Below are 12,550 nucleotides of genomic sequence, written 5' to 3' on the forward strand. Positions count from 1 at the left end.
TAAAGCAATTCCAATTTATAACCAGATATTTAAAGAATAAATTAATACAGATTGTCATGAAATTAGCTAATTTTTTTTAGTAGTAGAAGGTTTTCTTTTTCAAGAAGATTATTTTAAAATTCTAATTAGATACAATTTTTGAAGAGGATTTTCTCACTCTAATCGAAGGTTATTTAAGATTTTCTCAACTGGGAAAGGTCAGAAGAGAGAAAAGGGATTCCCTAGTAGATAACCAGATCAAATTAATCAATGCTACTAATGAATAAAGACGTGGATACAGCCTTTTAAATTTAGATTTAAGAATATATATAACTATATATGGAGCCTGCTTCGGATTCTGTGTCTCTGCCACTCCCCTGCTTACACTCTGTCTCTCTCTCTCAAAAATAAATAAACATTAAAAATGTCTTTTAAAAAAGAATATGTATGACAAAAATAATATATAAGGCAATTTCAAAGTAAGATTTTTAATTACCATAGGTTTTTCTTTTTATATTTTTACCACTCTGGGTTCTGGCATTCTTTGACAAAAGTCAATTAAATAATATAGAACAGTTTTGTTTTGTTTAAATCATTGATAAAACACCTGGTCATAAATGTAAGCAATAGGCTCAAGCAGAATTTTCCAGAAAGATTATTCAGTTTCTTCTTATGCAGCACTTGTGGTTTACTACTGACGGTGCAGTCATGATTTATTCAACAAAAGCTTTTAAGCATAGTAAATTTTATTGTTTCATGCAGCACCTAAGAAACATTGTTTTTAAGTTGAATTAGAAAGTAAAACATATAGCATGACTTGTGAGAGAAGAAATTACTTACATCACATGAAAAACCTGTACTCCTAGTAAATGTTGGGCTGGATACTAAGGGGTACAATTACGAAGTAACATTATGCTTCATATATTGCAAATACATTTATGAAGAAAAAGGTCATGTGAGATGGTTACGAGTGCAGGTGAAGGTACAAATCTTGTTGCTCCCTGGAAAGAAACAAGAACCAGGCACACTGGGTTTTGTATCTGTACTGCATCTAACAGGAAAGAAAAAAAGGTAGTTGTTCCTGTCCTCAACCTGCCACTGTATTTGCCCGATGGGGGTCTCTCTGCTGGATAAGATCATGAGAAATGGGGAAATGAAATTACCCAGGACATTCCAGCTATTGTAATTAATTTGAGGTCTACAGACCAGGAACATGATGGGAGATGTTAATGTGTTTTGAATGTACAAGATTACTTTTATTTTTCTATTATTTCTCTATTTAATTTTTTGACTGCAATGTACAGTTTTAGTATTCTGTACTTTGTATTGCTAACAATTTTGTATGAAGCTAACTTGAGCCTTATGAGAAAATGGATAGTTTCTGTCCTAATTCTTTAATTTTTTTTTGTTCGTAATATAGTATTTAAAACCGTGTATAAAGCAATTTTTTAAGGAGAATACTGTAGCTAATGAAACTATTTGATATAGTTGAAGTACCTGTTAAATACATGATATCCAGGTGTAAGAGGTCAGGAACCTTCTAATTTTTGAGAATAGTTGTGGGGACATGCTATTAAAGTGAGTTCCTGTGTTTATAGAAACATTTAATAACAAGGAGGAAGAGAGCCAGAGCAAAAGTGAGAGCAATACTGCTCTCAAAACTAAATAAACATTTAAAAAAATTAAAAAACTAAATAAACATTTAAAAAAATTAAAAAAGGGACTTGCTAGGAAAGTTCTCTTTCTTTATTTTGCAATATGTTACAAAATATAAATAACATCTTTTTCTTTAATTAAAACAATTTTTAATGTTTTTTAAATTTTTAACAAATATTTATTTTTGAGAGAGAGAGCTTGCGAGAGAGAGAGCATGAGCAGGGGAGAGGCAGAGAGAGAGGGAGACACAGAATCCAAAGCAGACTCCAGGCTCTGAGCTGTCAGCACAGAGCCTGGCACAGGGCTCAAACTCATGAACTGTGAGATCATGACCTGAGCCAAAGTTGGAAGCTTAACTGACTGAGCCACCCAGGCACCCCAAAAATATAAATAACATCTTATTTGCTTTGTTGATTAAATTCACTTTTGTTCAGTGTACAAAAATGTACTGTTTGGGAAAAATATGTAAATTTTTTTTCATAGAGTCTAAATTATTATGTTATTAATATCCCTGGGCCTCTAAAGACAGGTGAGTCCAATAAAATAGCAAAGTATAACCTAAGGAGGAAACACAAATAGAGCATCATGAATATACTTATTAGCAAAGTTATGAAAAGTATCCTGACCATTTACATTTTAATTGTGCTAACAAAAAGTCCTAGCTACTTCCTCCAAACTTGGTTGGTTCATGAGGTAGTTACTTATTGGGACTATTTTGACAGACAAATATACCAACTAAAAGAAACCAAGGAGTTTAAATTTTAAGTATTTGTCTTTCTTTATCTGGTCTAACATAGGTGAAAAATTGCAAAAGTGGCAACTAAATATAATTTATCTCTATCTTTATAATCCAGGACAGATTAAAATTGCATATTTCTGATAACATAAGGAGAACTTAATATGAGAAAAATATTATTTCTACATCATTCCACAAAAATAATAGTGTTTTGTTTTGTTGGTGGTGGTGTTTTTATGCTAGGGCAGTAGCAGAGAGAACACTTCTCTACTTCTTAGTTCACTGTATATTAACAACCAGATACTTCTGTTTATTTATGTGTTTAATACATTTATTTTTTGAGAAAGAGATAGTGTGTGGGCACAATTGGGACAGGGCGAGAAGGTGAGACTGAGAGAGAGACAGAGACAGAGAGAGGGAGAGGGAGAAAATCTTAAGCAGACTCCACGTCCACTGAGGAGCCAACTCAAGGACTCAGTCTCATGACCTTGAGATCACGACCTGAGCTGTAGTCAAGAGTCGGATGCTTAACTGACTGAGCCACGCAGGCACTCCGACAACTACATAATATTTTTTATGTATTTAGACCTACACTCCACAGGAGCTCAAAGCAATCTATATACCCTGAGAAGATTAACAGAGGCTTAATAAAATTTTAAATCTGGAATTAAAGATTACTAAAATGTAATACTAGAGCTCATTTGTAAACTAGAACAAATACATTAGAAATAAATTTTTTAAAAGATAAGTTGATGTTAAAGTTAAACTCATTTTGCCAAAGCAACAGTGATACCGTAGCATTATCAATTGTGGGCAGCATTTGTTTTGAAAATATTTATTTGCTTAAACAGTGTCAAAATTCCAAAACAATATTTTTGTCTAATCAGAAATTTAATACTAGCAAACCAAATCTGACAATACATTAAATGAATAATTTACCACAATCAAGTGGGATTTATTCCTGGAGTGCAGGAGTGGTTCTACTCCTGGAACTATTATTACACTATGTGTTAACTAACTTAGATTTAAATTAAAAAAAAATGAAATTGAACAAGCCCACCTTTAGTGATTGTGATTTTCCTTTATTTTAGTCTAATCACTTCAAAATGTCTCTGATTAAAGATTTTTAAAAATTTAAATATGTCAGAACATGATTGTTCTGTAAACTATGGTTTCTTTTTCTTGTGTTTGACCCAAATTCTGTATGTTGAATTATAAACCCATGTTTACAGCCCAAATTAATGTTCATTATCTCTAATGAAACATTATCCCCATAATTTTTATTTTCAAGTGGCCCTTCATTATGAAGGAGACTTTGTTATACATTAGAAAGGTTTGGGCTTCATAGCCAGGTAGACTTATGCTATCCACTTTGCTGCTTCCAAATTTCATAACCTTTAGGAAGTCATGTAATTTCTCTTTGCTTCAATATTCCCATCTGTAAAATGGATATAATCATGCTTTTCTTCTAGTCCATAAAAGACTTTTAACAAGTGAAGTAGATTTTACTGTTGTTATTTTTACTGTTGTTATTATTTTCATCTCAATGAGGAATAATTTATTTCTTTAATCTCCTAATAGTTAAAAAGGCAGGTTTTTCATAGATGTTTTGTAAATTAAAAAATAAATGAGTAAATATCATTTGTATTGTAGTCCTTTTTCAAGGTGTAAGTAATTACTTTAACATTTTAGTGTATAAGATTTCTTCTTTTCCAAATAGAAATTTACTTGTAACACAAATTAATATATTTAAATGTTATTTGAAAAGATACCTTTCACCTTTTAAAGGTATGATACATGTTTTTATTTCATATGATGCTATATTTTTTATTGATTTATCAATTCTGTGCCATATTATAATAAAATTATGCTCATGACCTGTTTTACCACTATTTTGGAGTACTATTAGAGATTTCATTTTTTTCCAGTTTTCATTGTCATTGTTGCTAATGTTAGAAATTATGTTATGGTAAATATGCTTTATAACTAGGTCATTTTGTATAATTATAATTGTTACTTAGAGGTATTCATAGAGGCAGAATTGCTGAAACAGATGATCCATCAGTTTAAAACATGTTTCTACAGACTTTTAACACATTTTTGACAAAATCCTCTTCAGCAAGTGCTATATCAATGTGTGTTTCTAGCATCTGTTTACATATTGTCCATTTCCAAATGAATTTCATCATATTTTAAGAATTTGATGGGCAAAAATGGTATTTCATTGTCTTAATTGGATGTTTGTTCTTAGATCAAACTCTAAATAATTTCTTTTTTAATGTTTATTTATTTTGAGAGAGAGAGTGAGAGTGAGAGAGAGCAGGACCAGGGAATGAGCAGAGAGAGAGGGTGAGAGAAAATCCCAAGCAGGCTCCACGCTGTCAGTGCAGAGCCCCACTCGAGGCTCAGTCTCACAAATGGGGAGATCAGGACCTGAGCTGAAACCAACAGCCCAACGCTTAACTGACTGAGCCACCCAGGTGGCTCAGGTGCCCCTGAATAATTTCTTGTCCATTGAATTTATATTCATGCTATTCACATTTTTAGCCTGTTCTTTTCTTGATAATTATTTTTTAAAAACAAAATTTAAGTGTATTTTTTATATTCAAAAGCTATTAACATTTTATCACATGGTACTGATTTCTTCTTCAGTATTTATTCTCCAAATAGAAGTTTATCATTGATTTTTCTTTGCACTGTTTCCATATTCTTCCCATTAATATCTTTCTGTGATCTACAAGCAGTTGGTATATAATAATGCTAATAATGCCTTCATGATAGGGCATTGTAAGAACTGATTACAGGGCTTTATCAATTTTTAGGCAAGGGAGAAGGCAAAGGTTGTATACAACCCATCTTCGTCTTGTATGTGTGTAGTTCTCAATAGGAATTGAAGTAGACTAATACAATCTCTGTACCCCAGACACCTACAAAACTTCTTGCAGACACCCACAAAACTGCATATATTTTCTACCATGTGCTGTAGCATGAAGAACCTATTTGCTATTTCTTGTATATTCTTCAAGAGCTTTTGCACTATTGTTTTATAGTTCAGACCCAGGGCAAGCAGCCAAACCTGGGTTTGAATTCAGGCTTCATTCTACCAGCTTCCTAGTTCAACAAAACCTCAGACTTCCCATCTATAAACTAGGGATTAAGCAGTATCTATTGAACTGATAATGTCATAAGACTTAGAAGTCTACTCAATATGAGGTAACCAAATAACATGCACTTGATAAATGGCTATTATTATTATTTTTATCAATCAAAGCTAGTCAAATACTCCAGATGAAGTGTAGTACTATAACTGTTAGAGTCTAAATTATTACCTATTGTATCATTAACTTTATTTTGTGTTACCTGTGTTCCTTCTGTAGAAAAACATTATGAAAAGATATTCAAGTGTTTAAGGGCACGTTTTTTTGACAAATTTTATAGGAATAAACAAAAAAATCTTACTGATTTAAATGTTATAAAGAATAGTAATGAATATTATGCTTATTTTAAAAAATCATAACAGGGGCGCCTGGGTGGCACAGTCGGTTAAGCGTCCGACTTCAGCCAGGTCACGATCTCGCGGTCCGTGAGTTCCAGCCCCGCGTCCGGCCGTGGGCTGATGGCTCAGAGCCTGGAGCCTGTTTCCGATTCTGTGTCTCCCTCTCTCTCTGCCCCTTCCCCGTTCATGCTCTGTCTCTCTCTGTCCCAAAAATAAATAAATGTTGAAAAAAAAAATTAAAAAAAAAATCATAACAAAGAGGTAGTATGTTAATCTTAAATAGTAAATAAATCCCTGATTTATTTATTTATTTATTTATTTATTTATTTATTTATTACTATCTTAATAAAAGTCCAATTAAATGAAATATTTGATAGAAATAAATGACTATAAAACATTTAGGAAATCTGTATGTTTATATTAACAAGAAAAAGAAAAATGTTACATACATTTTTAGCAGTCACAGTTGAGCTAATTATAGATAACTTACACATTTGAAACAGTAATTAAGCCAAAGTCATTATAAATTTATTCACATTATACTTTTCCAAATTTCTGTCTCTTCAATACTTTTACTTGTGGGATGTTATTTCCTACTGATAATATAAAAATTTGATAATTTTTTTTTTAATTTTTTCATGTTAATTTATTTTTGAGAGAGAGAGAGAGAGAGAGAGCATGCATGTGCTCACGCACAGGAGGGACAGAAAGAGAGGGAGAGAATACCAAGTGGGCTCGGCCCTGTCAGCGCAGAAACTCATGCAGGGCTCGAGAGATCATGACCTGAGCCGAAATCAAGAGTTGGATGCTTAACCGACTGAGCCACCCAGGTGTCCCTTGATAATGTTTCGTATTCTTTGCATCTAATGTTTGACATTAGCCGAAGAGCAGATGTACATTTGGAGGCTACACATTCAGAAGTTGAATTTTAATGAGTATTAAGTTATAAGATTACATTTCTCAAATATTTCTCCTTGCTCTTTGTATACAGTGTCAAAACCATATATTGGAAGAAGGTAGCAGCCCAGTCATTGGGTATATAAATGGGTAGGTGCAAATACATAAGGGAGAAGGGGGATATCTGTGAGTTAATGCAATGAAATATCTATGACATATAAATATTTATTATTATTTTGTTATAAATGGAATACAGAAAGGTAGATAATGTCTTAAACAGTCACAGTTAACATTGCACAGTAAAAGACTGGATTTCCTGATAATATTGCTAAATTCACCAAATTACTGACAAGTTATTTTCAAACACATTTGGCATTATTCTACATTATGGTAGAATAGTAATGACAGTAACAATGGGTATCTAAAAAGAAATACACTTTGATGAGACTTGTCAATCTTTAGACACTTATGGAAACACAAGGAAAAAATGTGATAAACCACTTTATCGACTACTTCAGTTTACTTTACTATTTAGAATATCTGTGCAATAACAGCAGAGAAATATCTCCTTTAAAGCTGTATTATATTTTCAAGGTTGGTCTTTAAGGAATTTCAGAATAGGCATAATTGTGATACAAATAAGAGAACATGAATTTTCTATCAAATAAGTATTTGCAGTTGACCTACATGAGAACAGACTTTTCTAATTGCTTTAAGAGCTTCCTGACTAAAGAAATGAAGAAAGTTACTCTTTTATGAAAATGTTGTAATGCTTATACTCAAATCCTCTGTGATTTTTAAAAATCAGTATTTAATCAGCATACTAATACAATTGTAAACCAAAAATTAGTTATTACATTATAATTTATTGTTTTCAAAAATTGTGACCAGGGGTGCTTGGGTGGCTATTGGTTAAGCGGTTAAGCCTCCAACTTCGCTTCAGGTCATGATCTTGCCATTCATGAATTTGAGCCCCGCATCTGGCTCTGCTGACAACTGGATCCTGCTTTGGATTCTGTATCTCCCTCTCTCTCTCTGCCCCTCCCCTGCTCATGCTCTGTCTTTCTCTCAAATATAAATAAATATTAAAAAAAAAAATTTTTTTAAATTGTGAAGTCTTTTTAATTCTTTTTTTTAAAATGCTTATTTATTTTTGACACGGAGAGAGAGACAGAGCATGAGCAGGGGAGGGGCAGAGAGAGGGAGACACAGAATCTGAAACAGGCTCCAGGCTCTGAGCTGTCAGCACAGAGCCTGATGTGGGGCTTGAACTCACAGACCACGAGATCATGACCTGAGGCAAAGTCGGACACTCAACCGACTGAGCCACCTAGGCGCCCCAGTCTTTTTAATTCTTGTGTGTGTGTCTGTCAGGTGTATCAAGCTACATTTTAATTTTTTTTTTTTTTTGATATTTATTTTTCTTTGAGGGAGAGGGAGACAGATCGTGAGCGGGGGAGGGGCAGAAAGAGAGGAAGACAGAATCCGCAAGCTCCAGGCTCTGAATGGTTAGCACAGAGCCCGAAGAAGGGCTTGAACTCGTGAATGGCCAGACCGTAACCTGAACCAAATTTGGAGACTTAACCGCTTAACTGACTGAGCCACCCAGACGCCCCGTGATTAGCCTTAATAAGCTTTATTGCAGTAATTTGTGTTGCCCAGAATTTTCTTCGTTTCAAAACTGAAAGTTCCATGTCCTGAGAATGTCAGCTTGGTCACAGGTCATTTAAATACATGTTGCCATAAATACACAAGATAACAAAATAAAACCAAGAATGCACCTGTTGATATGAGTCTTAAAATTTTGAATTCATATTAAAAAGGGCAAAATTGATTTAATTATGCTGGTTCTAAGACTATAGTGTTTGTCCAAAGTATGTTTAAAAGAAAAAAAAATGAAGTGTGTCTTAATATAGGTTATAACAATGATCAAAATTTACCTTAATAAATAAGATACTTACTTCTGTAAAAATTCTTCATAGCCACATATACTTAGAAGATGATCTTTGGGGAATAATTCGTCATTTGTAGAAAAATGTAGAACCTCTGCAATTAGGTCTTTGACAAGATAATTAGCTAAAAACAAAGGTGAATAATAAAAAGTTAATAAGAGCTTATCATATATTGGCTGGGGAAAAGGTTTTGAGCACAAAAAAGATACACACATTATGAACTATAACTGTCTAGCTCCATCAAGAGGAATTAAAATGAGATGCATCTCATTTATTAGTCTCATTAAATTTGGAGGTCTTTTGAAAATACTGTTTGCATTTTATTTGATCAATCTGTCTTCACATTACTGATGGAGCCTGGTATTGTTTTCCTCATATTAAAACCTGAATATGCTGTGGCTCTGCAGAAAAAGTGTTCTACCCTGAGTGCTCACAGAGACTTGGGAAATGCCCAAGGACATTGTATAGTGAGTGATAGTGGCAAGCGAAGAGTCCAACCTAAATCTGTCAGATTCCAAAGCTTGTGCTCTTGATGATTCTAAGTCTCCAAAGTTTATTGTTCTTCCTTCCCCATGTAGGAATCACCAAAGTTTCCATCTTGGACAGCATTGTGATAACTTTAATGAGCATGTGCTTTTTTTCTACACTTTCTCTGGAGCTCAAAGTGTAAGCATACTGTTGGATACAAATCCTTTGGCTTTACATTCTGTAATCTTCCCACTAAGCTCTTACATACATATGCTACTTAGTAGTGGCCAGCACCGCACTGAGTTTACAGTAATGGTTGTCTATGAAATAGTGCAGGGCTCGTTTACTATCATAAATGATAATAGTTGAAAATTGTATATATATATATATATATATATATATATATATATATATATATATATGTCTCCATGCTTTGAATGTGAATTCATGGTCGCAATCAACGAAGAAAGTAAAAACGGACTGTACTGATGACCATTAATCAGAATTTGAACAGCATATTGCAGACACTCAGTTGTATTCATCTGAGTTGTATTTAGTTTGCCATTATCTGTTTACTTTGCTGTCTTCTTTTTCTGCCATACCCTTCTGTTTGGAAAAAATGTTTTTGACACAAACTGGCTAACAAAATGTAGTGCAATTGGTATTGCCGAATCTGCCACAAAAAAAGGTGGCGGGGGGGGGCGGCGGGGAGAATAATACTGGATTTAAAAGTGTGGGTTTTTACATTTTTTAAAGCTTGTTTATTTATTTTGAGTGAGAGAGAGAGAGAGGGAGGAGCAGAGAGAGAGGGAGGGAGAGAGAATCCAAAGCAGGCTCCTTCTCAGTGCGGTGCCCAACGTGGGGCTCAGTCTTCCAACCACAAGATCATGACCTGAGCTGAAATCAGATGCTTAACTGACTGAGTCACCCAGCCACCCCTAAAAATGTGGGTTGTATGATAGGTCAAGGTATTTTCTAAGAAATGGCTAGAGAAACAAATGGTAAAGATAATCATGGAATTAAGGGTTGTGGAAATGCTTTGACATGGGAGAGAGTTATCTTAAACACACTGTTGCTTGGGAATAATGACTGAAATAGTATGATTGCAACTAGAAGAAAATATGGCCACAGCAAAATCATGACTGTAAGAGCATTGACAAGGAGGGGAGAAAATTGCCAGTATATAATGGCAGGAAAATATCTCCGGGGATACCAGTTCATTTTAATTAACTTGACTCTCCCATTTCCAGGCTGCATCCCCTGTGCTATAGGGGGCATGCATGAAATCATTATTTCACTACATCTTTCCACTCTGCATGGTAGACTCCATAATCCAGTTTCTACTATTACTTCTCCCCTGTGCTTCAGCTTAATTATCTCCTACTATCTGTTTCATGTTACTCTTTGAATGTTTCATTATTACTTCAAATTAGGCATATTTAAACCTGAAATTATCATCTTTCTCCTTGAAGTCAACCATTAAGTGTCTATGATTAAATTTCTCATCCATATTGTAAGTGAACAAGTACTATGACCTCTTTTAAGTAGATTTTATACTTGTACCTTCAGTTTGGCAGCTAATATAATATTTTCCCCAATTTCTTGTAGTCTTCCACTTTATGCAGCCCTTCTCAATCTGTTGACTATATTGCCTACCATATAGAAGAGGCTAATGCCCATTTGAGATTCTTTAATTAACTACCTGTGCATTAAATCTAGTCTTTTACACATCATTCTCTACCTCTTTACACATCTTGTGAGATATAAGTATTTTGACTTTTTTACTATATCCTACTTCTTAATCTCAGATTTTTCCTACCCTAGGTTCTATTTCCATCAGTTAAATCCCCTATTTTTTATTTAAAGACATTAATGTTTATTTATTTTTAAGAGAGAGAGAGAGAGAGAGAGAGAGAGAGAAAGTGGGGGAGGGGCAGAGAGAGGGAGACACAGAATCTGAAGCAGGCTCCAGGATCTGAGCTGTCAGTCCAGAGCCTGATATGGGGCTCAAACTTTTGAACAGCTCATGACTTGAACCAAAGTCATATGCTTAACCAACTACACCACCCAGGCACCCCTACCCTTTCCTTTATATATTCAATATTCTCCATGGTAAAGATGATTTTGTTTTTTCTTAAAATTTTTGTTTTTTCTTAAAATAAAATCTCCCCTTACACATTTCATTACATTAAGACAGTATTTTTTTAACCTTCCCAATATTGCCAAACTTCTTAGTAGATAACTTTTACAAACAGTTGCAAACCACTCTTTAATCTTTGCAAACTGGTTTCTACTTCCAACACTTTGCGTGTCATAAATGGCCTCCTAATACAGTTCTGACCATGCATCATCTAAATCTAAAATGTAGTTGAAAGTAAAGACTCTCTAGAGAAACTTTGTACTTGTAAATAAGGACACAGGAATCATATTCATTGAAATGATGGCTGAAGATTGTGGAACACAGAATTCTTTGCTTAAAACACCTACTTCTCTAGAAGGATTCTATTTCTTCACTCTTGGGGAAACAGTATTCTTTTTGGATGAAAATGCCTTATCCTCATCCATCTTGTCTTCTTTATTGATCTAGATTTCATTATTCTCTAAATTTCTAGCAACAACATCTTTTATTGAAGTCATTCTTGATATACTCTTCAGATACACTATTTTGTTCTTTAGAGCACATCTGTATTTACTAGTAAAACACTTAACATAAAGTGGTGAAAGGATCACAGTTTTAGCATAAAGATGATTTCATAGTGAAGGTATTTGAAATCTTATCTGAACTTTTATTATCTGACTAAAGCAGAGACTCCCTAAAATACAGCTTCCACTAACTTCCTTCTGAGGGAATTTCCTATAAATTCCAGGAAGGAGACAGATTGCCCATCTACTCGATGGTTCCTACTTTCTTAGTGAAGCTCTAACTGACACATCTCAACACACACACATATACACGCTTTTACATTAAATTGGTATATAAACCTTTACTTCTGGGTATTCAGCAGGTTACTCATTATTGAGTAACCACTCCATGCATATGTAAATAACCTTGCCTTTTCTCCTATTAATCTATTGTCAGTTCTGTCACAGCCACCACCCTCATCCCCTTCAAATATAAGTAGATAGGGGAAAAATTTTCCTCCCAACAGTGGCGCACGCTCTGTATGTTTTCATGAAGGTGTCCTTTCCTTCTCTGCTTCTTCCCTCTTTTTCTCCTGTACTTCACCCCTTCCTCCTCCTCCTCTTCCTCCCCCTTGTAAATATCCTTGACAGCGCAGACATCCTGTTTACTACTATACATCTCTAACACTAAACACAATGACCTAATCACTTTCCTGAAACTTCTAATAAAAGTCAGAAATGGGG

The 12,550-nt window shown here is 34.2% G+C and overlaps 1 protein-coding gene across 5 annotated transcripts in view; it reads right to left on the bottom strand.

The window, feature by feature from the left end:
* Positions 1–12,550, bottom strand: part of PIK3C2G (phosphatidylinositol-4-phosphate 3-kinase catalytic subunit type 2 gamma) — a 539,869-nt gene that overhangs the window by 301,322 nt on the left and 225,997 nt on the right. For all 5 annotated transcript variants that reach the window (XM_086713962.1, XM_086713961.1, XM_086713960.1 and 2 more), the window contains exon 5: positions 8,726–8,840. In XM_086713962.1, coding sequence (XP_086570088.1) covers positions 8,726–8,840 — 115 coding nt within the window. The remainder of the gene's footprint in view (positions 1–8,725; positions 8,841–12,550) is intronic.

Source organism: Puma concolor, chromosome B4 (assembly GCF_028749965.1).
Source record: "Puma concolor isolate L17-30 chromosome B4, mPumCon1.1.hap2, whole genome shotgun sequence".
NCBI classification, from domain to species: Eukaryota; Metazoa; Chordata; class Mammalia; order Carnivora; family Felidae; genus Puma; species Puma concolor.